This window comes from Miniopterus natalensis, chromosome 5 (genome assembly GCF_054644295.1).
Source record: "Miniopterus natalensis isolate mMinNat1 chromosome 5, mMinNat1.hap1, whole genome shotgun sequence".
NCBI classification, from domain to species: domain Eukaryota; kingdom Metazoa; phylum Chordata; class Mammalia; order Chiroptera; family Miniopteridae; genus Miniopterus; species Miniopterus natalensis.
Window position 1 is genome coordinate 4,160,933 of NC_142085.1, and position 27,829 is coordinate 4,188,761.

Below are 27,829 nucleotides of genomic sequence, written 5' to 3' on the forward strand. Positions count from 1 at the left end.
CGCTCCTCCTCGGCGCTCCCGGCGCGGGCGGGGCGCGGGCCCCCAACGCCACCTCGGAAGGTGCCCCTTCTCTGGCGACCTCGGCGCCCTTCCGCCCACTCCAGCTGCCCCGGCCCGCCCTGCCCCGCGGCCCGTCCGCTGCCCACCGAGCACGCCGCCCGCCCGCCTCTCCACCACCCAGGCCCCCTTCCCGCGACCCAGGCCCCCTTCCCGCGACCCAGGCCCCCTTCCCGCGACCCTAGGCCCCCTTCCCGCGACCCAGGCCCCCTTCCCGCGACCCTAGGCCCCCTTCCCGCGACCCAGGGCCCCTTCCCGCGACCCTAGGCCCCCTTCCCGCGACCCTAGGCCCCCTTCCCGCCACCCAGGCCCCCTTCCCGCGTCCCTAGGCCCCCTTCCCGCGCCCCTAGGCCCCCTTCCCGCGACCCAGGCCCCCTTCCCGCCACCCAGGCCCCCTTCCCGCGACCCAGGCCCCCTTCCCGCGACCCTAGGCCTCCTTCCCGCCACCCAGGCCCCCTTCCCGCGACCCTAGGCCTCCTTCCCGCCACCTAGGCCCCCTTCCCGCGACCCTGCGCTATGTCCCCGACGCCACCCGTCCCTCCGCAGCGCCGCGCCAGCCCCGCCCCGCCCTTGGTTCTGCGTTTCTCCCAGGTGGCCCCGTAGGACCCCGGCTCCTCTGGTCCTAGTTCAACTCTCGTGCCCTCCCTTGGCCTTTCTCACCCAGCCCACGAGCCCGTCGCAGCGCTACCATCTCTCAATTCTTTGTCTCCTTCCCCCAGCCAGCACCCCGCCCCGCCGACTTGTGGGCTCGTTTCCCTGGGCGAGTTTGTGCGGCGAGTTCTCGGAGCACAACGGGACTCTGAGCGCAGTTCCGTCCCGTGCCCCCCCTCAGGGCCCTGCCCAACACCCCCTCCCTCCCCTCGGTCCCCCGCGGGCCCGCGGGCCACGCCCCAGCCCCCGGGCCGGGGCTGCAGGCTTTGCCTTTTCCGTCCCCCACCTTCCTTTCTACTCCTTGGGGCTCTCCCCTCAGGTTGCCAGATCATACACCCGCCCTGGGAAGGGGGCATCCGGTACCGGGGCCTGACTCGGGACCAGGTGAAGGCCATCAGCTTCCTGCCCGTGGACTACGAGATTGAGTATGTGTGCCGCGGGGAGCGCGAGGTGGTGGGGCCCAAGGTCCGCAAGTGCCTGGCCAACGGCTCCTGGACAGACATGGACACACCCAGCCGCTGCGGTGAGTAGCCCCCCGGCGCCCCCTCTCCGGGACCGCTCCTCTTCCCGCCTCGACCCCGCGTCCCCGTCCGCAGGTCGGCACTCCCGACGCGGCGCCGCTGACCCAGCCTTCGGGCCGCCCCACCCGGCCGCTGCCCACTGACGGCGTCGCCTGGCCATTCACGTGCCGGCCATTCTCTTCGAGGGTGGTCAGCCGCACATGTGCAAACACGTTCTAAAATGATTTCGTCACCTTTCCGAATACCTCTGTGTCTCATGCAGAGACCGCATGCCCAAGAACCAGTGCAGTTTAACCTGGGTGAATACAAACCACCCAGAACGAGAAAGGAAGGCTAATGGGGTGTGCGTCTCCTCACGGCACCCCCCCAGACCGGAGCCGCCCACTGGGGACCCCGTTTTACGCGCTTATAGCTCCATCTTGGGTTCCTACATGGCATTGCCTTTCCCTTCTTTTTCCTGTGGGAATGTGTGGATGCTTGAGGGCTGAGGGAGGGCCAATCCTTTTTTTATTTTTTTTTATATTTTTTAATCCTCACCAGAGGATATTTTTTCCACTGCTTTTCAGAGAGAGTGGAAGGGAGAGAGAAACACTGATGTGAGAGAGACACATCAACTGGTTGCCTCCTGCTTGGGATCGAGCCTGCAATCGAGGTGCATGCCTGTGACTAGAATCAAACCTGGGACCCTTCAGTTCCCAGAGCAATGTTCTAAACACAGAGCCAAACTGGCCAGGGCAGGCCAATCCCCCTTCACAGGATTTCCTGCACTGTAGGATGTTCCTGGGCCCAAACCCAAAGCCGAGCCTCCTCCAGTCTGCCTTTCTATTTTCTGGTCTCTTCACAGTCCGAATCTGCTCCAAGTCCTATTTGATGCTGGAAAATGGGAAGGTGTTCCTGACGGGTGGGGACCTCCCAGCCCTGGATGGAGCCCGAGTGGATTTTCGGTGTGACCCTGACTTCCATCTGGTGGGGGGCTCCCGGAGCATCTGTAGTCAGGGCCAGTGGAGCAGCCCTAAGCCCCACTGCCAGGGTGAGGGGAACAGCTTGCCTGCACGCAGCTAATGAGTGCGGGAATGGGCTGGGAGTGGACGGTGGGAAGGATGGGTGCTATACAAAACAGTGGCTTTGGGGAAGCAGAGGTGAAAGCCCAACTCCTTCCTCCATCCATCTGCCTCGAGCTTGCTCCAGCAGTCTGCATTCCCGTTTCCACTTTACCTGTGTTGGGTTAGGGTTTCCTTTCTTTACCTTTCTCTTTCTATATCTCTCCCTGCTCCCAGGTCTTGGGTCTCACATTTTCTCTTTTTCCATTATGAATTTCACCCTCCATCACCCTTCTTAAGGTTTAAATACTCCAATTTCCCCTAGCCTCAGTCCCTTTTTCTAAACTTAGAACTTTCTATGCATAAACATCGTCTAGAATAGATCCCTCTCCATTCATTGTATAACTGAATTATTGTACACTCAGAAATAAATCATGTCATACTTAGAAAAGTTGATAAGCTTGAAAACATCTGGGATGGAAAATTATCAGGATAAAAGGCTTAAAGCTGGGGACAGAGCTGTCAGAGTATTAAGGACTACCCAGGGACAGGGGAGGCAGGCCTCTTCTATCCCTCCCAGACACCGCTATCATTCCCCAAGGGAATCGGTCCTGTGCCCAGCACCTTTTCTGCCTTCTTGTGCTTGGGCATCCATGTTTTCCTTCTGCAGCCTTGTCTCCTGGGATGCAGGCATACCTTTCGCTTCTACCCTTGTTGACTCTTTCAGGATCTTCAGATTCTCACTTAATTATTCTGTTTGTAGTTTATCATTCCATTCTTGGAATTAGAAATCCCATCCAGGGCTGGATGGACATGAAGTGAATGAAATTTAAGCGTCAGGATTCCTCACTTACACAGGCCTCTTGTGCTCTGATAAGGTCGGGGGCTCTAGTAATGTGTTCACATGGTCATAGGTTTTTTTGTAAAAGTTGCCTAAGAGATACTTTGACAGCAGTAGCTTAAAACCAATTGTATTTGTAATTGTTTTCTCTAAAAGAGAGACCCGCGCATTTTATGCTATTTGGGCTCCACAAACCAGGATCTGCCCACGTCTTAGCTGTAGGCATTTCTGTCTCAAATTCTGTCGTCCTATGAAAAATAAAAGAAGAAACCCACCCAGTCCTGACCCGCAGTCCGCCTCGCTCTTGTCCCCAGGCACCCTCCCCGCCGAGAGGCAGGCCTCTGCTCCCCCCGGTCTTCGGCGAGGACAGGTGGGGGGGGGGGGCTGGGGCTGCGGCCGGGGAAGCGGGGCGCCCGCGGTAACTCTTCTCTGATCCCGTCTCTCCTGCTGCCAGTGACCCGAGCGCCGCACTCAGGTGAGGAGAAGCGGGGTGGCGGCCGCAGTGCCCGCCCTGCCCCGGGCGCGGGCGCCCTCCCGCCCTGCCCCGCGCCCCGTCTGCCTTTCCCGCCGCCTGGTCCCCGCCTGGGGCCCCCGCCTCCCTGCTTGGCTGCTCTGCGCTCCGGCCGCCGGGTCTGGGGGACCCAGAGCTGCCCCTCTCCCCGGGCGCGCCCCGGCCCCCAGAGAACCTTCCCCTGCCCGCCCGGCCCTAGGGTGTCACCCGGGACTACGGAGGCCCCTCCTGCCCTTCTCACAGCCCAGCTTCGGCGCCTCCAGGACCCGACATCGACCCTCCCAGCCTCGGCCTCACCTCCCCCCGCCTCCCGGCCTGCCGCCCCCCCTCCCGCTCTAGTCCCGCACTCCCTTGCCGCCCAACCCCTTTCCAAAACCTCCCCCTCCCCCAGCCCTCCCCCTCCCCAGTTCTCCCCCAGCACTCCCCCTCCCCAGCCCTCCCCCAGCTCTCCCCCTCCCCCAGCCCTCCCCCTCCCCAGCTCTCCCCAGCCCTCCCCCAGCTCTCTCCCTCCCCAGTTCTCCCCCAGCTCTCCCCCTCCCCAGCCCTCCCCCAGCTCTCCCCCTCCCCCAGCCCTCCCCCTCCCCAGCTCTCCCCAGCCCTCCCCCAGCTCTCTCCCTCCCCAGTTCTCCCCCAGCCCTCCCCCTCCCCCAGCCCTCCCCCAGCCCTCCCCCAGCTCTCCCCCTCCCCCAGCCCTCCCCCAGCTCTCCCCAGCCCTCCCCCAGCCCTCCCCCTCCCCCAGCCCTCCCCCTCCCCCAGCCCTCCCCCAGCTCTCCCCCTCCCCCAGCCCTCCCCCAGCTCTCCCCAGCCCTCCCCCAGCTCTCCCCCTCCCCCAGCCCTCCCCCTCCCCAGCTCTCCCCAGCCCTCCCCCAGCTCTCCCCCTCCCCAGTTCTCCCCCAGCCCTCCCCCTCCCCCAGCCCTCCCCCAGCCCTCCCCCAGCTCTCCCCCTCCCCCAGCCCTCCCCCAGCTCTCCCCAGCCCTCCCCCAGCCCTCCCCCTCCCCCAGCCCTCCCCCTCCCCCAGCCCTCCCCCAGCTCTCCCCCTCCCCCAGCCCTCCCCCAGCTCTCCCCAGCCCTCCCCCAGCTCTCCCCCTCCCCCAGCCCTCCCCCTCCCCAGCTCTCCCCAGCCCTCCCCCAGCTCTCCCCCTCCCCCAGCTCTCCCCCTCCCCAGCTCTCCCCCTCCCCAGCTCTCCCCCAGCCCTCCCCCTCCCCAGCTCTCCCCCAGCCCTCCCCCTCCCCAGCTCTCCCCAGCCCTCCCCCTCCCCCAGCTCTCCCCCTCCCCCAGCCCTCCCCCAGCTCTCCCCCTCCCCCAGCCCTCCCCCAGCTCTCCCCAGCCCTCCCCCAGCTCTCCCCCTCCCCCAGCCCTCCCCCTCCCCAGCTCTCCCCAGCCCTCCCCCAGCTCTCCCCCTCCCCAGCCCTCCCCCAGCTCTCCCCCTCCCCCAGCTCTCCCCCTCCCCAGCTCTCCCCCTCCCCCAGCCCTCCCCCTCCCCAGCTCTCCCCCAGCCCTCCCCCTCCCCAGCTCTCCCCAGCCCTCCCCCTCCCCCAGCCCTCCCCAGCTCTCCCCCAGCCCTCCCCCTCCCCAGCTCTCCCCAGCCCTCCCCCTCCCCCAGCCCTCCCCCCACCTTCTGTTCACTCCCCCTTGGAGCCGACCTGGTCCAGCCCCTTTCCTTCCCCTTCTCCATCCCTCTCCCCGCCTGGCTACGGGCCGAGCTCCCTCCCGCGTCCCGCCCCCCTCCCGCCCCTCCACTCCTCCCGCCCCTCCCGCTCCTCCCGCCCCTCCCGCTCCTCCCGCCCCTCCGCTCCTCCCCCTTCTGCCCCTCCCCCAACGCCCCTTCCTCCGCCCCTTCCCTGGTCTCGGTCTCCCCTCCCCTCCGGCCTGGATCCCACAGTCGCGCTCGCCTCCCTCCTCGCCCCTCCCCCTCGCGCCTCCGTGACGTCAGAGCCCCCTCCCCGCCGCGCTCCCTCCGCCCCTCGGTCGGCGGTCAGTCGGCGGGGAGAGTCGGCGCGGGCGGAGGCGCGGGCGGAGGCGGGAGCTGGGCCGCGGGGCCGCGGGGCGCCCGTCTCTCCTGCTTCCCCAGGCCCTAGGCCCTCAGCCCGGCAGAACCGGGGATGGGGGCGCCTGCGCGACACCCCCTCCGCGGCCCTCCCCAGGACAAGTGTCCCCCCTGAGCGCCCCTCCCCAAGCGGCTGCCCCCCGCCATGGCTCCGGGGGCCCCCTCTCCCCGGGTGGGGTGGCCCCTGCCGCTCCTGGTGGCGATGGCGGCGGCGCGGGTGGTGTGGGCCTCCCACTCCCCCCATCTCCCGCGGCCTCACCCGCGGGTCCCCCCGCACCCCTCCCCAGAACGGCGCGCAGTGTACATCGGGGCGCTGTTTCCCATGAGCGGGGGCTGGCCGGGGGGCCAGGCCTGCCAGCCGGCGGTGGAGATGGCGCTGGAGGACGTGAACCGCCGCAGGGACATCCTGCCGGACTACGAGCTGAAGCTCATCCACCACGACAGCAAGGTAGCGGGGCGCGGGCGGGCGCGGGGCGGCCCGTGGGAGCCACTCTGGGATCCCGGGACGGCCCCTCCTGGGCGACGCGGGAGCAGGGCGGCGGCGCCGGGGCGCGGGGAGAGTCGCGGGCTGGGGTCAGGAGGAGGGTTTGGGGGTGCAAAGGGTGCGTCGCGTCCCAGAGCAGACCCTGCTGCGCTGCGGCCGGCCCGCGGGCGTGCTGGGGTTGGGGCACCAGCCGACCCGACCCCCCGGGGCGTCGCCTGCCCTGGGGTGGGCCGAGGGGCGCGGGACGCCAGAGGTGGCCAGGGTGGGGTTTACATCGACGGGGTAAGGAGCTGAGCCTGGGCATCAGCTTGGCGCTGGAAGGAGTAAGCGCCGGGAGAGGAGCACCTGGAGGGGCATGAGTTTGTTTATCACAAACACTGAGGGGTACCTTGAGCCCCCCCGACTCCCACCCCGCGGCCGCCCTGGGGGGACTCCTGGCGGGGGCCCGTGGCACCTGTGGTTGCAGAAGGCTCGTCACTGGTGAGGACGGGCGGAGACGCTGGGGAAATGGATCGGATTAGAGGCCCGCGTGGGAGCGCCAGCGGCGTGGGGATGGGGAGGGAGGGCACGGGCGGCAGGAAGGGCCCGGGAGGGTGACAGTGGGAGGGCCAAGGAGGAGGGCTGGGCACCCAGCGATCCTGGCCGCCCTGTGAGCTTGGGGCTCGGGTTCATCTTCCTTCCAGCATCCTGGCCCCCGAGATGTGAGAAGGGAGATGGAATGTCGGGTTAGAGAGGTGGGGGGGGAATTTGGGCCCAGGTGTAGGGAATGTCCTGTAAGATTCCTTTTCCTCTCCTATCCCCTACTTGAGTAATTGGGAGTATGGGGAAGGGCATGGCTCAGGGAGGAAAGAAACATGGGACCTCCCATTTATCTTCCCTGACCTGTGGGCAGTGACTTAAGGGATTCGGGAGTGAAGTCCAGAGGGGAGGACTGGGTGACCTCACCCCTTCTGTAATCTACACCTGGACATAGGTGTGTGAGGGAGGAGGGGCCGACGAGGGAAGAAGAGAGCCCAAGGGCTGTTGGGAGCTTGGAGAGGGAACTTCAGGCCCCCACGGACACTTTCACAGTGATCCTCCAACTCTGGTGGACATGAGAACCACCGCAGGACTTTGTTATACACAGATCCAGCTCCTCGGTTAGGGATGAGTCCCAAGGATCTGCCTTTTGCCAACATAAAAACCCTGCCCTCTGGGTGCCTGTGCCGCTCAGCCCGTCGGGGAGGGACGAGCAGCAGGCGCAGGAGAGGCGGGTGGGAAGGAGGGTCCGCTGGTGGGAAGTCCGGCTTAGGAGAGCAGGAGAGGGGCTAGGCCATGGGAGGCGGGGGTACTGGGAGCCAAAGGGAGGGACGGGTGCAGGCTTTACGACAGCGGGCCACGGGAAGCGCAGACTCACCCACCGCAGGTGAGTCCTGGAGGTGTTGGGGAGCAGACGGGGGACCTGAGAAAAGGGAGATGGAGGAGAAAATAGCAGAGGCTGCAGGGGGCGATGGAAAGGCAGGTGGACTGGAACGTGCCGCTCCCTGCCCGCAAGTCGGATCGGGATCGGAGGCGAGCGGGGGGGAGGAACAGAGGTGTGCGGGGAGGGGGTGCGGTGCTGGAAGCCTGCAGAGTGCTTTGGGTGTGGAAGGGCCCGGTGCTGGAAGAGGCAGGGAGGGACGCGGACACAAAGGAAGACGCTGGGCAGCGTACATTGCCCTCTCTGTGTGTATCTTACATGTCGTGTGCCCTCCTTGTTCCTAACCACCTTTTCCTCAGACAAGAAAGCGAGGGGCACTGAGGGACCCTGGGGGAAGCTCAGGATCTGGAGTAACAGATGCTGGGAGAGGGCAGGCAAGTGGGACCCGAGAACCAAAAGATGCCCAGGTGGGAGGAATGGAGAACCTTCAAAACAGCTGTTATGCAGACAGTGAAGACTGCCCTTGGCAGTGGGGGCGGGTGGGCTCTCAGACTCTGCCCCCCCTCCCGACTCCCGCCCTCAGGTTCCCAACCGAGTCCCAAATGTCAGGCCTCAGTGGGAAGTAAGCAGGCTTTAGGGGGCCTTCTTTATTTCCTTGCAACTTGCCCCCCATCTCACCTCCCCTGCCCCCTGTGCCTCCTGCCTGTGTCCCCTCTGGCCTGCCTCCCCACTGGCCTCCATTTCTTCTCCACTTCCTCTGAGGCTTCAGCAGCTTTTGAAATGCCATCTTTCAGCAGGAGGGCAGCAGGCGCTGGGAGACCCGTGGCTTGCCCTCCCACCTCCCCTTCTCCCAGCATTCCTTTCCTTCCCAGCTTCCTGCATTGTTTACTTTCCCACTTCCATGCCTCTCAGGCACCCCAAAAAGTATCTGGTCTCCTGAGAGTCATTCTATTTATTCTCCTCAGTTCTCCTCTCACCCTTGTCTCTTCCCCCACGTCTACCCCTGAGTGTGTGTCTTTTTCTAATGGGCTCATCAAATGTCAGGGCCCAGCAGGAGAGATGGATGCTGAGCCGGATGCCCTGGTGGACTTGTTCTGTTCTCTTGTTTACCACTAGCCCTGTAAAGAGAAGAGGGAAGGCAAAATGAAAGGTGGGGAGAGGGAGTTTGCAGAGGTGAGGGAGGAGTGTTTGTGAGCTGGCGCTGAGGCTGTCTGGGGACTTCGTGAGAGTTTATTCATATTCTTGCAGACTCTTCTACACACAGATGTTTGGAACATAGAAACAGTAAGAAGAAGCAGGAGTGATAGATTGCAGGGGCCAGGACAGGAGTGTCGGGATGAGCTGCGCGGAGGGGAGGGCTACACGCATCGGTACTGACGGTGGAGGTGGAGGAGAGGGCACGGGTGAGGAGGAGGAGGCCGAGAAGACAGGAGAGATTCCAGGAGGGGGAAGAACGTGGCAGTCGTCACAAAAGAGTTTCAGCAGAGGGGTGGGTAGTTGGGGGAAGTAACTAGGTTTTTGGGGAAAGCTAGAGTAGGAGTTGCAGGGATGGGAGGAGCCCCTCTAGGAGAGCCTGTCCCCCCAGTGTGACCCGGGCCAGGCCACCAAGTACCTGTACGAGCTGCTCTACAACGACCCCATCAAGATAATCGTCATGCCCGGCTGCAGCTCCGTCTCCACGCTGGTCGCTGAGGCTGCCAGGATGTGGAACCTCATTGTGGTAAGTGGGGTTTGGGGGTCAGGAGGCAGGCCGTTCTCTTTTGGTGTATTTAAGAGGATAGCTTCCAAGATTCAGAGCCTTTTGCCTACCCGAACCCATGGGCCTAGCCCTGCCGCAGTCCCCAGGAGGAACTGGGGTTGGATCAGGGAAGGAGCGTCCTGACTGTGAGACTCTGGCCTTTGAGAATTGCTCTCCTAGGGCAGGAGTAGAGATGCTTGGAGAGAGCGGGCAGGCTTGGGGCACCCTTGGCAGCGGCCCCTGTGGAGTCACGCCTGTGCTGCTTCATCGGTCTCTCCTAGCTCTCCTACGGCTCCAGCTCACCAGCCCTGTCAAACCGACAGCGCTTCCCCACCTTCTTCCGAACTCACCCGTCAGCCACACTGCACAATCCAACCCGGGTGAAACTTTTTCAAAAGTGGGGTTGGAAGAAGATCGCCACCATCCAGCAGACCACCGAAGTCTTCACATCGGTGAGAAAGGGCTGGGTAAACGGGTGTCCCCTCCAGCTCCAGGCAGAGAGGTGACATGGGATTTATTCTGGGGAGAGACGTGGATTCTTTATCACAAGAGAACACGTTCCCAGCGGGTTATGTGCATGCTTTTTCTATGCCAGAGGAATGCATAAGTTGACTTTCCGAGATCTCCACTTTTTGGTTTTAGGGCTCCCCCCTCTTTGATGCTTTGTTCCCTGGACAGATAGCCCCAAATGACCCAGTTCTATTAAAGTAGGTTCACTCCAATGTTGGGACAGAGTAAGGGAGAGAATTTGGATAGGAACCCAGGGAGGTAGCAGGTTCTAGAGCCACTCAAGGGGGTGGTGTGTGTATGAATGGGAACTGGGTGGCGCTATGGAGATGGGCACAGGCACAGAGGGAGGAGAGAAGGAGAGGAAGACGGACACAGAGAGGTACAGAGGGAAGGAAAGGGGGAGGGAGTTGACGGGCAGAAAGGTAAGTGTGTGGACATGGGTCAGGCAGCCAGCTCGGAGAGAAGAGCCATGGAGAGAAGAGCCCTGTGGACAAGCAAGACCAGGTGGAAGGGGGAGGGGGAGAGCTGGAGGAAGGGAGCCCGACCGCTTCCTCCCTGTGCCCTACCCTTTGAATCCTCTGTGTACTCTTGCACTCAGTGCTCCTGAGTCCTCCCCCCACTTTTTCTTAGTGATACAGGACATTCTACCCTGGTCCTTCTGTCTTCTGCTCACTTGCCTCTTGAGGTTGACATCATCTGTGTATACCAGGCCCTGCCTCGTCTTTCCCTGGTGCCTCTGTTTCCTCCCCCACCCCCCACCATGTTTGCTGTCAGTGATCAGAGGGCGTGAGTGGAGTGACTTGTCTGGACACATGCTCAGGAGGTCTCCCCATGCACCTCCTCACTTGGAAGCCACACCCTGAGACTCCAGGTGCCTGCCTTTGACCACCCCCACCCTGTGACAGAGGGTGTTGAAGGAAGGAGTTTCACGCCACTGTTCCTTTGTTGAGTGTGCAACCCCAGGTCAGATCTCTGGTCCTTACCCATTGTGTACCCCATGTTTCTCCATTCTCATTCCCACTACAGACTCTGGATGATCTGGAGGAACGCGTGAAGGAGGCTGGCATTGAGATTACTTTCCGCCAGAGTTTCTTCTCAGACCCAGCTGTGCCTGTGAAGAACCTGAAGGTGGGATGTCGGAAGTGGCAGGGGGGACAGTGGTGGGCTGGAGAGAAGAGCCAGGTGGGGGAAGGTTGGTTTTGTTGTTTTTAAGTTGAGATGTAATTGACATACAGCACTGTGTAAGCGTAGGGTGCACAACATGTTGATTTGATACACATAGATTGCCCCATGAGTGCCACCCTAGCTTTAGCCAACACCTCCATCACGGTCACATAATTCCCATTCTGTAGCATCTCCTGGGGAAGCTTATCTCCACCTTCTAGTTGATGTTTATCCACTACCTATTGAACAGAACTGTGCACCAGGCCCTTCAGGACAGGCAATCAGAGCTGTAAGAGCATTTGCCTTAGCCCCTCCCGTGTCAGATGTAGCTCAGGAGCTGTTTCTCTCTCCACTCTGCAGCGCCAGGATGCCCGAATCATCGTGGGACTTTTCTATGAGACTGAAGCCCGAAAAGTGTTTTGTGAGGTGGATTTGGAATCTGAAGAGGGAGGGCACTAGGCGGGCTCTTTGCCTTGGGTGTCTCCTGGGATCTCCTCTCCTCATCTCCCCTGAAGTCTATGGGAGATGATCTGAGGTGGTGATCAATATGATGTCCCTTTCTGTTGGCTCTGACTCCATCTCTTGGCTTCTCACACACGTGGCACTTTCTCCAGATCTTATTTTTCTGCCACTTTGTGTTTCTGGAGGAGCCTGTGGATCCCATCTTTTCTTACTGGCTGCAAGAGGCCACTTGAAAATAGAAGCTGGGGAGGGATTTAGGAGGAGGAGTGGAGCCTTCCCTACTACCCACCCCAAGACCTGTAGATGTCTCTTTTCATTTCTCTGATTCCCCAGAGGCCATGTGAGATAAGACCAAAAAAATGAAACACAGACCCAGCCCCCTCCTCTGCACCCAGGTGTACAAGGAGCGACTCTTCGGTAAGAAGTATGTCTGGTTCCTCATCGGGTGGTATGCTGATAACTGGTTCAAGACCTATGACCCGTCCATCAACTGCACAGTGGATGAGATGACCGAAGCAGTGGAGGGTCACATCACCACTGAGATTGTCATGCTGAACCCCGCCAACACCCGCAGCATTTCCAACATGGTGAGAGTGTGGGGACTTAGAAGCTGGCACCTGGGCAGGTGGGGAGGGCTGAGGGAGCCTCGGCGGGGAGGGGAGCAGGTATGGACTTTGGAGGTACAGGGGGGGAGGGGGCCTGTGCCCACGATGTTTACATCGTGTTTCCTATGGATACCACTTCTGCTCTGACTTCCTTGGTCAGGAAAGAGAGGCAATGGGAGTGGCCTGGTGAGTGGAAGAGCTGTTACCATGGAAATGAGTAGTTAGCAAGAAGTGAAATGAGGGAGAGGTGTTAATGATGTGATAGACGCTGTATGCCACCACACCTTTGCAGGAGCGCTGTCCTGGGCAGGGATGCATTTTATTTTGTTGGTGACTTCAGAGATTTTTTCTGGTTGGTGCTCAGTCAGCAGTTCTGGCACGGGTGAGGCGTGTGAGGGAAAGAGGCACTACATCTTAAGGAATACAGAATCTGCGATGAGCTGCGTAGGGCTACCTGTGTGTCTGCTAATTGTGCCCAGGGCACCCCAGGTCTGGAATACTTACTCTGGACAGAGGCTACGGGTGAGTTAATGGTTATAAAGCCCCCAAAATATCTAATTAAAACAAAGTTGTGGTAATAATTGCTTTTGTATAGCAAACCAGCAACTTGGATACGTAAGTTCAGTGATCCTCACAGCAATACTCTGATGTAGAGTTTTCATTTCCATTTTATAGGCCAGGAAATGGAGACTCAGAGAGGTTAGGTGACTTAGTTGTTCCAGGTCACATAACTCCTGAGTGGTCAGGCTGGCATTGAGTCCTAGTTGACTCTAACTCCAAACCACTGTGCCCCCATCACCTTCCAGGGAAACTGTGAAGTCTGACGAAAAAGTTTCTACTTTTATTGGCTAATACTGTTTTTGAGCAAGAGAGAAAGAAGATTTTGGAAACTTCCTTGGGCAGTGGATTGTGATGGAAGGGCCAGTTGCCATGTGGACTCTGATTATGGACACTGTCCTGGGACATTCTGAGGGACTCTGTGTGTAAGGTTCTGGTTGAAAAATACCCTGGAAAAATTCTGGAAGGTCACTTGATGGGTGAATGATCCCGTAGAACCTGGGGAAGTGAAGGAGCTGGTGACTGACATCAAAAAGGCTTGTTGGTGCCCTGAGCCCAGGACCTTCCAGTTGTGGCTTCTGCCTCCTAACAGGAGCTGGAGGAGCACCCGACAGGAAGCAGGGATGTGGTTATGGGTAGGGAGGGACTTCTGGGCTTTGGAGCAGAATGAATTGGATGGAGGTCGTCTTCTATCTCTTGGTCTCTAGAGAAAGATGGTCTCATGCCTGCCTTCAGGCTCATAGGGCTTCTGGTGACACCAGGCCTGCTTGTAGCCTAAATGCCAGGGGGAGAGCCAAGATTTTCCAGAGAGTAGAAGCAGCCTTAACTACTAACTAGGGAAGAAATTATAGGTGAATTAGACAGGACCGTGAGAGGTGGGTCAGAAGCAAGGTTGGTCCCAGGGGCCTAGAGCCATGGTGATTTAGAAAAGCAGCAGACTCTGTGGCCTTGCATTTAGATGAATAGTCCTGAAGTGTGAGCTCCCAACAGACCACCTGGCAAGGTAGTTCATGTGCGGTTGCTGGCCTCTTCCCTGGAAGTCCTGATTTGGGAGATCTGGGGTAGGCCAGGGAATTTACTTTCTGACAGGCTCCCTGGGATGCTGATACTTCTGTTTGGGGCCTATATTCTGAGGGCAGTTGGTTAGAGCAGTGCTTTTCAACCAGAGGTTGTAATACCTAGGGATGGTTTTGGTTGTCACAGCTGCTGTCTGGTAGGTAAGCCACGGATGCTTCCAAATCATCCTACAGTGTACCAGACAGCCCCCTGCAACGAAGAATCATCCTGCTCCAAAGGTCAGTGGTGCAGACACTGAGCCCTGGCCTGTGTTTCTCAGTGGTTAGAGTGTCAGCCCACCCATCAAAGGGTCACTGGTTCGATTCCCAGTCAAGGGCATGTACCTGGGTTGCAGGCTCTATCTCCCAGAAGGCAACCAATTGATGTGCTTCTCTCACATCGATGTTTCTCTCTCTCTCCTGTCTCTCTCTCCCCTTCCACTGTCTGAAAATCAGTGGGAAACGTATCCTCACTTCTCAGGTGAGGATTAAAAAAAAAAATAGTGCAGACATTGGGAAACCCTGATTTAGGGAAACAGTCTTCAGGAGCCAATGGATTAGAGTGGTTCTGGAGAAAGATTATAGCTCTGGGCTAGAGGGGCAGGTTGGCGGTGGGGGTAAGGTTGTGAGTGAAAGGAGTAAACTCTGATTGGGATAGAGGTCCCATAGATGTGGGGACAATACAAAATAAAAACCTACCTCAGTATACACATTTTAGATCACATCCATTCCCACATATAGAAACAGCCAGACAGGGCTGTTAAAAAATTAGTATCATAAATTTGCACTTGGTTACTTGACCAATTTCTATGGATTATGGAATTTTGTTCTGTTTTCCTTAAGCTACCTAGTAACATTTCCATTTGAAAATTGGCAGCCATATCTTTGCTGACCCAAAAAGGAGAGATGTTTCTGGCAACTGTAGGTATGTGGGGGTCAGTGGTGCCAGCAGTGGCCGAGCATGTTGGTGGTGTGACCTGGAGCCAGCACAGTGGGAGGGTTCGGGCTGGAGTGCATCGTGCAGGGCGGCTGCGTCCCTGCCTATTTGGGTGATTTTCTGATGCAGTGTTTACTTTGAACTGCAGATTGCATGGACCTGGAGGCTGAAGGACTACTTAGAAAGCCCCAGCCTGCCCTGGCCGAGCAGCTCAGTTCATTAGAGCCTTGTCCGGATACAGCAAGGTTGCAGCTTCGATATCTGGTCAGAGCACATACAAGAAGCAACAAATGACTACATAAATGAGTGAAACAACAGAACAGTCTCTCTCTCTCTCTCTCTCTCTCTCTCTAAAAAATCAATTAAGAAATTATTAAAAAAAAAAAAAAAAAAGCCTCAGCCTAACTGCTGTCTGCTGACAGGTGCTCTTGGAGAGAGACGGCAGCTCACAGAGGCAGCGTAGGGCCTTCGGGTGTTTGGGATGTGATGCCAGCCGCCTGGTTATGAGTCCTGCCGTGCACTAGCAGTACAGCTTCGGGCAAGTTGAGCTCTCCTGTGCCTCAGTTTCCTTATTTCTAAAATGGGCCATAAACCTCATTGGATTATTTAAGGATTAAGTAAGTTGATACACGTACCTTAGAAAAGTGCCTGGTACAATGTATGGACATTGTAAATGTTAGCTACTGTTATTACTGTTAACTTTGTTCTTTGTAGGGAGATCTGATAGTAGTGACACATTTCAACAAAAGAATTAAGGACCTTGGTGATTTGAAGGCATCTGAGGTGACTAAGGATTCAGTCTCCAGTCTCCATTGGTACTGTGAAGTGCTGTGGAGAGAGGGGATTGAGCTTTCAGTCTTAGATAGTTTTAATTTGAGCTCATTGGTCGTGTAGTTACAGATGCTTTAGAGACAGTTGGGGACACAGGGATTGAAACACTGAGCTGGATTCCAGATCAGAGGGATGGTGGCAAAGATGAAGTGGAGAGCCTGGGAAATCACAAAGCTGTGAATTGACCAAGGTGTAATTTGCTTTATGCCCAGCATTATATATATGTGTTATTTTGCTCCTACAATAACTCTTCAAGGTAGTGTTATTCCCATTTTAAAGGTGAATAACCAACCAGTGAGACTTGCTAACTTGTTTGAGATTACATAGCAGGTGTGTGGATTAGTTAGAATTGGAATCCATCTATAGTTATTCATCCAATGGACATTTATTTATTTTTTGTTAATTCTCACCCAAGGATATTTTTTCCATTGATTTTTAGAGAGGGGGGAAGGGAGAGAGGGAGTGGTGTTGGGAGAAACATCAATGTGAGAGAGACACATCGATCAGTTTCCTCCTGCAACCCAGGTACATGCCCTTGACTGGGAATCAAACCCTAGGCTCTTTGGTGCACGGGCCAACACTCTAACCACGGAGCCACAGTGGCTACGGCTCATCCAATGGACATTTAAAAAATATTTTTTAAAGCAGCTTAAGTTCACAGCAAAATTGAGCGGCAGGTGCAGAGATTTTCCATATGCCCCTGTCCCCACACATGTATAGATTCCCTCACTATCAACATTCCCCAGAGTGGTTGCAGTTGATGAACCTCCATTGACACATCGTGTTCACCCAAAGTCCATAGTTTACATGAGGGCTCACTCTTGGAGTTATACACTCTGTGTGTGTGTGTCCATTATAGTATCACACAGTATTTTTATTGCCCTAATCCAATGGACATTCATTGTGGCCTGGCACAGTGCTGGGTTCTAAGGATGAAGGGCGAAACAGAACCTGATCCTGTCCTCAAGGGCAAGAGAGACAGGCCTGTCTGTCTTCAAAGCCCAGGCTATCTCCACTGAACTGCACTGCCTGTCCTTTGCATTTTCTACTCCTTTGTGTCTCCAGAAACCTGAATAGAAAGAAAAGTGAGCAGGACATGGGGAATTAAGACTTGTATTCATTCATTTATTCATTAGAGTGTATATATGTTAATATATTTCAAATCTAAATGGAGTGTGTAGTGCCCTTGTCTTACTTGTGCTTTGCCTCGAGGGGGCCACTGAGCCTTGCCAGGGGTGGTTTCTGGGAGGTAAGGAAGGGCATGTGTGATTTTCTCTATTATGTAGAAGACATTTCCAAACACTTAAAGCAGTTGGCCTATGATCATGTAGCTAAGCTGGGAGACTGCAGGTTTAGAAAGTCAGGTCTCTGGACTCTTTTCCTGACAGAGTTAAGGGAGCTGTCATTCTGTGATTTAGCTTTCTTGGAAAAAGGAGATTGAGGGCTGGGAGGGTGTGGATGGGGAATCGAATGATAGACTAATACTGGTAGGGTTATGTGTGCAGAACTCAGTCTTCTGGAAATCATCTGGGAGTCGGTGAACTGAAAGCACTAAGGATGGTGAGAAGCCAGCACACTAAGGAAAAGTCTTCCTGTCTGAGAATAGAGTGAGGAAGGTGTGGTGCCTCCCCAGGCCCCAGGTCTTTCCAAGTAGGAGGAGCTGTTTGTCCTGGGTCAGCCCTGTTGGGTCTGAAGATGAGAGCACAACCATCCTCTTGCTCTTCTCTATCTCTCCTTTCTAACTTTCACCGCCCATCGTGCGAAGCATGTGTTCATTCAGCTTCTCTGTCTGCAGATCTGAGCTAGCAGCTGTGCACATGAAGACCGCTGGTCCCAGCGACTCCCTGCCCTAGTCTAGTAGCTTCTGATGTAAGACAGACACTTGGGTATTCTGAAAGGTTTTGAGTGCACGTGCTCAACCTGACAACATGAACTTACACCATCTATTCAAGCCAGGGTGTTGGAACCAGAATCAGATGCCACCCCATCCTGTCCCACACTGCAATCCTTTCCTCCCCAGACATCCCAGGAGTTTGTGGAAAAACTGACCAAGCGACTGAAACGACACCCCGAGGAGACAGGTGGTTTCCAGGAGGCGCCGCTGGCTTACGATGCCATCTGGGCCTTGGCCCTGGCCCTAAACAAGACGTCCGGAGCGGGTGGCCGTTCAGGAGTGCGCCTGGAGGACTTCAACTACAACAACCAGACCATCACTGACCAGATCTACCGGGCAATGAACTCCTCATCCTTTGAGGGCGTCTCTGTGAGTTCCAGTGACCTGCACAGGCCGCTGTCATCCCGCTGAGGGACCCGCCTCCTGGAGACACACGTTCCTTCTCAGCTGCCTCCCTGCAGTGATCAGCCTCAGACCAAGCAGTAGGGACCCCAGACCAGTAAAACCTACCAGGAATTGGAAGGGGAAACAGCCTATTCCATTGCTTTCAGCCCCCCCCCCCCATTTCTTCTCAGTCCAGATATTATGAGTCAGATAAGAATCACAGGGCTTTGAAAAAAACAGATCATCTCCTTTGTCCTTTTGAAGTGGGAAACTCAGCATCCCAGGGATTCAGTGACTGGTTCAGGCCACACAGCAGAAGCCAGGCCTCCTGGCTCTGTCGGGAATTCTTGCATTCAAATCTCGTGGGTGAAGCTTCTCAAAAGAGTGTTTCTGAAATCTAGGGTGTGGGTATCTGGGGCATGTTGTGTCCTATATGCAGGCAAAAGCCACAAATAGAATTCATTCCAAAGCTCAATTAACATCAAAAACCTAAGGATTCAGAGTCCCGATGCTCTCTTTCACTCTTGCTTTTATCCCACCTGCCTTCCCGTGGCTGTTCCTCTCCCTCAGGGCCATGTGGTGTTTGATGCCAGCGGCTCTCGGATGGCGTGGACACTGATTGAGCAGCTCCAGGGTGAGCACAGGGCATGAGGGGCGGGGTGGTAGAGGCCCAGCTGGCCTGGCCTGGGGTACCAGGAGACATCACAAAACACAAGACGGCCTTGGTTCCCCTCCACCTCCCCCCTTCTCTTTTAACTGTTCATCGAGCTTTTAACTCATAATGATAAGAGTAATAATAATGAAAACAGCTTGTGGGGGGCTTTCTTTGAGTTGCAGGGGTTGCGTTGTTTCTGTCTTGGCTGCCGTGCTGGTTTCAGAAATTTCCCATTGGTGGCTTGGGTTGAGGGGTTAATGACCTGTCACTGGCATACCCAGGGACTCAAGGAAAGCTGAATCTAGGAAACCTGCTATTTTTAAAGGGAACTTACAGAATTTTCTTGCTATATAAGTAAGCATTCTTAATTTTTTTGGAGTATGTAAAGTTTGGCTTTTCTGGGTTGCATTTTCTTATAACTCAGCACACTTACATATTTGCAAAACTTCTATGAGTTAATGTCTCAGCCCTAACCCCTCTCAGCCTCCTACAGCGTGGCCAAGACAGCCGTCTCCTGGATCCCTGTGAACAGTGTCTTTCTCTCCTCCTCCCTTCTCCCCCGTCCTCTCAGATTTTCTTTGTATCCAGGACAAGAGGAAATGGACTTTGGCCATGGTGAAGGGGAATGAATTGGCTTTTGATGGAAAAGCTAGGGTACCCGGGACAGTTCTAGAACATGACTCTTTGGAGCTACTGAATTTCACTTTGTGGCTCTTTAAGAGGCAGGGTACAGCTTAGCTAAGGAATTAGAACCCAAGCCAACTAGCATAGGAGGAATTTATAAAGTTAGAATGAAAGCCACTGGGAAGTGATTCGGTGATTCTGTCTATCATGAGGGACAGTAAACCAGTGTGTGAAGCTTTGACGCTGGAATCCTTGAGCAGCATCTTGCTGAGAGGCCGGGCTGTGGAGCGAGTGCTGGCTTCACACACATAAGATTGGTTTGTGGCACCCACGTTATACTGCTTCAGATTGCTCATCCTGCCAAGTCTCTTGCAGGGGCTTAGGGTGCCAGGGAATCGGGCACAAGCAGAGGAGGCTGCTTCAGGGAAGTAGAGTTGAGGATGCCCAGAACCAGCTCCTCGCCCCCCCCATGGTCACGCCTTCTATTTCATCTGCCCAGGTGGCAGCTACAAGAAGATCGGCTACTATGACAGCACCAAGGATGATCTTTCCTGGTGGAAAACAGATAAGTGGATTGGTAAGTGGGTCCTTTGTGTATTTTCTTTCAACCCCTCTGAACAGTCACAGAAAAGGGTCATGCATTTGAAGGAAGGTGGGTGGTAGGTGCCATTAGGTTGAAATGCTCCAGGGAGATGGACCAGGGGCCGTGGGTGAGAGAAAGGGAATAGAGTCTCCAAGGCATGGGCAGAGGAGACTGGTATATCGGGAGAGGGAGTAGGCAGTTGGTGGCGTGCATTGTTAAAAATAGTCACTGGGGACTGGAGGCAGGGTAGGCAGGGGCAGAAAACAGAAACTGTTTGGGTCTCCCAGATGCTTGTGCCTTGATATGTCAGGCCTAGACTTGCCTCTTTGCCAAGAAAACAGTTGCTTAAACTATAGGAGAGGATGGAAGCTATCTTCTGCTAAAGCGTGTGTTTAAAGAGGGAAAGTAAGCAGTGTTCATTGTGTGCTTGGTGGCCTAAAATAATGGGAAAGATGCTAAAGGTGGGCAAAAAGGAAGGTCCTCCTGGTGAAATAAAGTCTGGGCATCTTAAGGTTGGAGGGAGGCTCAGCCCGGAGACCCCTGCCTTCCCTGCCCAGCTGGAGTCCAGGAGCTCCCACCACTGCTGGGTTCTGAAATGCTCTATGACTTGAATTTAGGGCAGTGTTCTGGGCCGCTATAAATGCTACATGGCCTAAATTACACCTTTCCCCAAGCTAAGCAAATTGAAATTAGCCCCCCCACCCTCCCATGAACTCTGACAAATTTAAGCTTCCTCAGTGATACTTGGAAAACACCTTTGGGAATATCACCCTGCCAGGGTTAAAAATCACAGATTAGTTTTTGTTTCTTCTTTTCCTAAAGTTAGGAGGCCAGACTAGATGCTTGGAGGCTCTTCAGCTTTATGATTCTGAGATTATAAAGCTGCTTTTTTTGGTTTTGATTTGAGTTATAAGAAACCTCATAATTTCCTCAGCTATCCCCAACTTTCCCTCCCATTTTCCTTTCCTGTAAGAAAGGCAGACAAAAAACAACCAACCAAAAAAGACTACAGCTTTGGTGATGCACCTCAGCCTTTGTTGGCCTCTAGACAGGACATCTACCCATTTTCTGAGCACATGCGTCATTGCTCTTAGGAGCCCTGCACCTGCTGCTGACCTGGGTGCTTAGAGCCTCCTGTTCTCCCAGCCAAAGGCATGAGTGTCCACCAGCAGCTCTGTCCATTGCCTCCCCTGTCCCACCTTCATTCCCTCCTACCCCTTAGTTTTTCTTTCCCTTTCTCCCCACTCTCCCTGTGCCATAGGTGGGTCTCCCCCTGCTGACCAGACCCTGGTTATCAAGACGTTCCGCTTCCTGTCACAGAAACTCTTTATCTCCGTCTCAGTTCTCTCCAGCCTGGGCATTGTCCTAGCTGTTGTCTGTCTGTCCTTTAACATCTACAACGCCCACGTCCGGTAAGTGTACCTCCCGACACTTTTCTTGTCCTGTCTGCCTCTCCAAGATAGGATCCTTGAGGGAGTGAGCGCCAACCCGTGTGACTCTGGGGCCCTGTATCCTGGAGGTTTTCACTCTGATCTCCTGCTCTCTTGATCGCGGGCCGGGAAGGGGAGCCAGGAGAACGCCCCCTGCTCGGAGGCGGCCGCCTGCAGCCCCCTGCAGCCCCGGCAGCCTTCGCGTGGGGCCTGTGCGGGGAGGCCCTGGGCAGCCCCGGCAGCCTTCGCGTGGGGCCTGTGCGGGGAGGCCCTGGGCAGCCCCGGCAGCCTTCGCGTGGGGCCTGTGCGGGGAGGCCCTGGGCAGCCGCGGCAGCCTTCGCGTGGGGCCTGTGCGGGGAGGCCCTGGGCAGCCGCGGCAGCCTTCGCGTGGGGCCTGTGCGGGGAGGCCCTGGGCAGCCGGGCGGGCCGGGCGGCCGCGCTCTCGGCTCCAGCCAGTCTTTGTCCTGTGCCTTTGGAGCCGAGGCTCCCTTCAGAGGGTGACCGCTCCCCTCTCCCGCTCTGCCCCTGCCCCAGTTATATCCAGAACTCACAGCCCAACCTGAACAACCTGACGGCGGTGGGCTGCTCGCTGGCGCTGGCGGCCGTCTTCCCCCTCGGGCTAGACGGCTACCACATCGGGAGAAGCCAGTTCCCCTTCGTCTGCCAGGTGAGGGGTGCGGGCGGCACCCCTGGGAATGTGTCTGGCCCACCCGTCAGGGGCACCGTCCGTGCCCATTGGTCCCTGCCTGCCTCCCCAGCGGCGGGGCTCTGGCCCCGGTCGGCGCCGTCCCTCTTTCCGCACCTGCCGGCTTCCATCCCCGGGCTGGCGGCGAGCTCACTGCAGACGCCGGGGCTGCGGGGCTGCGGGGCGGCCGGGCGCTGGGACAGGAGTGCGGGGGCTGCGGGGCTGCCGGGCGCTGGGACAGGAGCGCGGGGGCTGCGGGGCTGCCGGGCGCTGGGACAGGAGCGCGGGGGCTGTGGGGGCTGCGGGGCGGCCGGGCGCTAGGACAGGAGCGCGGGGGCTGCGGGGGCTGCGGGGCGGCCGGGCGCTGGGACAGGAGCGCGGGGGCTGCGGGGCTGCCGGGCGCTGGGACAGGAGCGCGGGGGCTGCGGGGCGGCCGGGCGCTGGGACAGGAGCGCGGGGGCTGCGGGGCGGCCGGGCGCTGGGACAGGAGCGCGGGGGCTGCGGGGGCTGCGGGGCGGCCGGGCGCTGGGACAGGAGTGCGGGGGCTGCGGGGCGGCCGGGCGCTGGGACAGGAGTGCGGGGGCTGCGGGGCTGCCGGGCGCTGGGACAGGAGCGCGGGGGCTGCGGGGGCTGCGGGGCGGCCGGGCGCTGGGACAGGAGTGCGGGGGCTGCGGGGCTGCTGGGCGCTGGGACAGGAGCGCGGGGCTGGCCGTGGCCTGGGGCCTGGGCGCAGGAGCTGGGCGTCCCGTGGAGCCTCAGTTGGGGTTGGGACCTGACCGCGGGACGGCAGTTGCTCCGGGAGGGGCCGGGACTTCGGTGCGTGGAAGCCCGGCGTGCGGGAGGCAGTTTCAGCGGCAGTGTTTGCGGGGTTGAGTCCCGCTGGGAGGAAGCCCCTGCCGCTCCCGCCCACCCCGCTCCCTCCCGCGCCTCTGCCCAGTGCCCGGCTTGCCCCGTGTCTGCGTGGGGCGTTCGCGCCTCCGGGGCGTGGGGTGGCCTGTTTGCGGGGAGACCAGGGGGGCAGCTGTGGTGCAGTGAGAGGGGCCAGAACCGGGCGGACGGGCCAGGAGCACGGGCAGAGTGGGGCGGGCCGCAGAGCGGGGCGGCGTTTGAATGTGGAAGGGTGCGGGGTCCTGTCAGCTGGAGAAACGGGGTGGGGCGCGAGCCGGGCGGGCTGGACCTCGGGCTGGGGCTGAGCCTGGGCGGGGGCCCTGCACGGCCTCAGGTGTCCAGGCTGCAACCTGTGGACACTGGGGGCGTCAGAAACGACGGTCATTAAGCCCGGGGGCTTTAGCCAGATGCCCGGTGGCGAAGGCGAAGGCGCGGCGCCCTTCCCTGAGGCTCTCCGGCTCCGCCCGCTGCAGGCTGCCCCTGCCCTGGGGGCGTCTGCCCCCCGCCCCCCGTCCGCTCACGCCCCCCCTTTCTAGGCCCGGCTCTGGCTCCTGGGTCTGGGCTTTAGTCTGGGCTATGGCTCCATGTTCACCAAGATCTGGTGGGTGCACACGGTCTTCACCAAGAAGGAGGAGAAGAAGGAGTGGAGGAAGGTGAGCCGCCGCCGCCGCCCCCCCCCGCCCCCCGCCCCCCCCCCGCCCCCCGCCCCCCCCCGCCCCCCGCCCCCCCCGCCCCCCCCCCGCCTCCGGCCCCCGCCCCCTCCCCCCCCCCCCGCCTCCGGTCCCCCGCCCCCGCCCCCGCCGCCCCCGCCCCCCGCCCCGCCCCCCGCCCCGCCCCTCGCCCCCGCCGACCCTGCGGCCTGTGCGCAGACCCTGGAGCCCTGGAAGCTGTACGCCACGGTGGGCCTGCTGGTGGCCATGGACGTGCTCACCCTCGCCGTCTGGCAGACCGTGGACCCCTTGCACAGGACCGTCGAGGTACCGCGGGGCGGCCTCCTCCCCCACGGAGCCCTTGGGCCTGCGGGCCCTGAAGGGGGCGAGGCTCCTGGGGCGCTGGGGCGGGGCAGAGTGGGGTTTGGCCTCAGTACTGAGGGTCTCGTGGGACAGAGAGTGGGGAGTCTCCACCCAGCGCGAGCGGGGCCTTGTCTCCCTCAGACTTTCGCGAAGGAGGAGCCGAAGGAGGACATCGACGTGTCCATCCTGCCGCAGCTGGAGCACTGCAGCTCCCTGAAGATGAACACGTGGCTGGGTGCGCGGCGCCGGGAGGGAGAGGCCCGGAGGGGCGCAGGCCTGGGTCCACCGGCCGCCTGAGCTCCCTGTCACGGGACTAATTTTCTGAGAGTGCTGCCCCTGGTCTTCTTTCATAGCTTCGTTGAGGATTTGAGTGGGGAGCTCCAGGTCTGTTTTTTTTCCTTTAATCCTCCCCTGAGGATATTTTTTCCATCACTTTTCAGAGAGAGTGGAGAGAGAGGGAGAGAGACATCCATGTGAGACAGACACATGGGTTGGTGGCCCCCCAGCCGAGGCCGGGGATCGAGCCTGTCACCGAGGTGCATGCCCTTGTCTGGGCTCAGACCCAGGACCCTTCCGTTTGCAGGCCAGCACTCTAACCACTGAGCCACACCAGCCAGGGCGACAGTTGGCCTTTTGCTGTGAGGAGCATAGGGCCTGAAGAAGGGATAAGGCAGAACTTGTAATCAGCTGAGGGAGGCACCAGTGGGGCTGGGCTCATTCTCATCTCAGACCTGACACCATCTGTGTCTAGACAGCCCCCTAGGGTCAGGCTGGGGCTGCAAGGACGTGGGTTTAGGTCTCTTCTCGCCTCTTAAAATCACTCTGATCCATAACCACAAATGGCAAACCCACCCAGTCTGGGGTGAGACACTGCATGGCCAGGCCCAGGCGGAGTGGTGAGGTGGGGCTAGTCGAGCTGGGGGGACACTGGGGGCAGTGGGCAGGAAGGGTGCTGGGGAGGAAGCTCCCTTTCCACTGGGGAGCTATAAGAAAGATCAGCTGTGAGTGACAGTCCTAGAGAGGAGGGGAGTGCATGGGCACGTGGAGGCCTGGTTGCCCAGGTGACCCTTGCTGCTCTTGCAGGCATTTTCTATGGTTACAAGGGGCTGCTGCTGTTGCTGGGTATCTTTCTTGCGTATGAGACCAAGAGCGTGTCCACTGAGAAGATCAATGACCACCGGGCTGTGGGCATGGCCATCTACAATGTGGCGGTGAGCTCCCTGGGCTCCTGGCACTGACCCAGGGGCTGACCGCAGCCCCTAGACGGCGGCCTGGGAAGGACTGGGCCCTGGAGCTCAGATCAATTGGGTGGACGTCTCACACAGTGTTTTAGTGCCTCGGATTTGTAAAGTACCTCACAGTTTCTAAAGGACACACAGACACTACCTTAGACACCTTCACACGACCACACAGTGCGGCAGGTGTTGGCGTCCCTGCCATGTAAACGAGGCAGGAGGAAAAGGCGCCGCTGCGTGTCTGGCCCCCGGGTGGAATCGACGAGTCGAGGCTTCCTGCCAGGTGTGCCCAGGGGTGACTCTCAGGACTCCGGGTGTGTGTCTAGAGCTCATGGCACCCGGCCTTGCGGGACGGTCAGCTAAGCTGGGGACTGCTTTGGGACAGCTTATTTGCGATTCTTCTCCAGCTAGAGTTGAGAAGGATCCAAGTTTGGATCCTTCTAAACTGGAAAGTTCACCAGGAACCTGACCTCACAGACTCTTGGGGAAGAAAAGCCGGGACCCTGTCTGAGCCTGCGGGTCTGAGGTGCCCAAACACTCTGCCCAGGTGCTGTGCCTCATCACTGCGCCCGTCACCATGATCCTGTCCAGCCAGCAGGACGCGGCCTTCGCCTTCGCCTCGCTCGCCATCGTCTTCTCCTCCTACATCACGCTGGTTGTGCTGTTTGTGCCCAAGGTGAGCTTTGGTGTTCTCCCCCTCCCCACCCTCCTCCCCGGCACTGCACCCTGCCCTGCCTCTGCCACCCTTGTTTGGGGCCAGTCTTGTGCTTCTCCTTTGAATTCCTTCCAGTTCCATCCCACCATCAGCCAGTCTCTAACACAGTCTTTGCTTGGCCCTCTGATGCCTCAAACATCTGTCCCCCAGATGCGCCGGCTGATCACCCGCGGGGAATGGCAGTCAGAGGCTCAGGACACCATGAAGACAGGGTCCTCGACCAACAACCATGAGGAGGAGAAGTCCCGGCTGCTGGAGAAGGAGAACCGGGAGCTGGAGAGAATCGTTGCCGAGGTGGGCAGATGGGCAGATGCCGAGGTGGGCAGGCGCTGTGCCGGGGAACCTGCCAGGGAGTGAGCGCAGGAGGCTGGGAAGGGGAAGGCGAAAGGGTTGATGAAGGAGGGTTCCTAGCCAGGCCACATCCCGTGTTGGCCTCACCAGGAGGGAAGGGGTCCGTGGGGCAGCTGTGAGCCCCAAGCAGCGAAGTTGAGCACAGCCTCCAGTAAAGGGGACGGCAGGTGCCCACGTGCCCCCTGGGCCCCAGGCTGTGCAGTGACAGGGCAGAGCATGCTCACCTGGGTTGACACGAATCTGTATGGGTTATTGGAAGCTGTGTGCCCTGACCTTTCGCCCTTCCTCATTTTCTCTTCCCTGATTTTTCCCTTCCACGGTGCCCCCATGATGGTCTTTTGGCTTACCTTGTTCTTTCCGTATTCCTCATTTTAACTTCTTTTGTCCACCTACCCGTTTCCCTGTCCCCCCTTCCCTCTTACACCCTTCATGACTCCCCCTTTCCCACTCTCCCAACTGTTTTTCTTCCTCTAGAAAGAGGAGCGAGTCTCTGAACTGCGCCTTCAGCTCCAGTCTCGGCAGCAGCTCCGCTCACGGCGCCCCCCTCCCACCCCCCCAGACCCCTCTGGGGGCCTACCTAGGGGCCCCCCTGAGCTCCCTGACCGACTTAGTTGTGATGGGAGTCGAGTCCATTTGCTTTACAAGTGAGGGGTGTGTTGGGAGGACATGCCGGCAGGGGGAGGGAGTGGGCAAGACGGGAGAACGTGCTGCAGCCCCAGGCCCTGTAGGGCAGCCCCTCTGCGCTCCTGGGTCTCTGGTCTCGCTGCTCCGGGGACCAGACCCTGCTCTCTCTCTCTCTTCATATGATTCTGTGTTATTCCTTCATAATCTGGTCGGCACCTCCCTGCAGCTGCTCACTCACCGGCTCCTCAGCAGCCTTACTACACACACCTCTCCCTTCTCCCTTCTCCCAAAATTGCTCCCTTGGGTGTTGTATTTTTCTGGGGCAACTGAAGGAGAGGAAATGTGGGCAGGTTTGGGAACTGCTCCCAATGCATAGCTGGTGAGAATCCTGACCAAACGCAGGCACCCCTGACTGTTGACATGGATAGGTGGGCCTTTGGGGCAGGAGGTGGTGTCCCTCTCACGGGGAGGTGTCTTTTGGGGAAGGATCTCCCTGAATCTCAATAAACCAGTGAACAGTGTGACTTAGCACCTGTCCTCTCTGTGAAAAGAGTGGGCTTCGGTCCAAGCACAGCCTGGGAGGGCTTCCTGCCCTGGAAGGTATGAAAGGGGTGTTTTATTAATCCTGTGAGGGCTCAACCAGGCAGAGCAGACAGGGTTAGGGCTGAGATTAGTGAATGAGAACATTAGTAGTTAAAAGTGTGGCGTCGGACTACCAGAGTTAGATTCCACCCCACGTAAAACTTCTGTATTCTGTGTCCTCCAAGCCCTCATTTGTGAGGATAACTAACCTCTTACATCACACCGCCACCATCAGGATGCCTCTTCCTAGGGTAGGCGCAAGCACAAGTGCTTGGGATGCACTTGGCCACTGAGATGTTGTACATGCTGTTGAATGAGTTCTCTCACAGTAAGGGACGTATCCGGAGCCTGGAGCATGTGACTGAACACGTGAGGACTCTCCTTCCTAGGAACTAAGAACAGCAACAACGAAAAAAATGGCTGCTAGGATACAGAGGTGACAGGGCCCCTAGGGGACAGAGATGGGAGGGCAGCTAGGAGACAGAGGTGACAGGGCCCCTAGGGGACAGAGGTGGGAGGGCAGCTAGGAGACAGAGGTGGGAGGGCCTCTAGGGGACAGAGGTGACAGGGCCCCTAGGGGACAGAGGTGGGAGGGCCTCTAGGGGACAGAGGTGGGAGGGCTTGGGTGCTCTTAGCCTTAGAAGTCTGTGTCTGAGAACTCCGGGCATCCGAGGGACTTGCTATCCAGATGAAAGAAAGTACTGAATGTCCGATGGAAAAAATAAACAGCCTTGCCTAGGACTTTTATAATAA

The 27,829-nt window shown here is 58.3% G+C and overlaps 1 protein-coding gene across 3 annotated transcripts; it reads left to right on the top strand.

The window, feature by feature from the left end:
• Nucleotides 1–27,829, top strand: GABBR1 (gamma-aminobutyric acid type B receptor subunit 1). 3 transcript variants are annotated; one of them, XM_087817250.1, is made up of 22 exons: nt 1–60; nt 1,028–1,231; nt 2,074–2,259; nt 3,565–3,585; nt 5,958–6,118; nt 9,139–9,273; nt 9,573–9,743; nt 10,828–10,929; nt 11,326–11,391; nt 11,823–12,014; nt 17,434–17,676; nt 18,262–18,325; nt 19,470–19,547; nt 20,815–20,965; nt 21,518–21,650; nt 23,093–23,209; nt 23,426–23,533; nt 23,711–23,804; nt 24,653–24,780; nt 25,352–25,480; nt 25,670–25,813; nt 26,345–27,018. In XM_087817250.1, exons 2-22 carry the CDS (start codon nt 1,210–1,212, stop codon nt 26,516–26,518), a joined length of 2,619 nt encoding a protein of 872 aa, XP_087673376.1. In that variant the 5' UTR covers nt 1–60; nt 1,028–1,209; the 3' UTR covers nt 26,519–27,018. The 3 variants fall into 3 exon arrangements, with proteins under 3 accessions (XP_087673376.1, XP_087673378.1, XP_087673377.1); XM_087817252.1 differs by lacking the exons at nt 1–60; nt 1,028–1,231; nt 26,345–27,018 and adding an exon at nt 27,406–27,829 and having other exon boundaries at nt 1,305–2,259; XM_087817251.1 differs by lacking the exons at nt 1–60; nt 1,028–1,231 and having other exon boundaries at nt 1,305–2,259.

Coding starts and splice junctions, on each gene's coding strand:
- GABBR1 (XM_087817251.1), top strand. CDS start 2,004: ATGTTCCTGGGCCCAAACCCAAAGCCGAGCCTCCTCCAGTCTGCCTTT. Junction 23,805..24,652: donor GAAGATGAACACGTGGCTGG/GTGCGCGGCGCC, acceptor CTGCTCTTGCAG/GCATTTTCTATGGTTACAAG. Junction 24,781..25,351: donor TGGCCATCTACAATGTGGCG/GTGAGCTCCCTG, acceptor CACTCTGCCCAG/GTGCTGTGCCTCATCACTGC.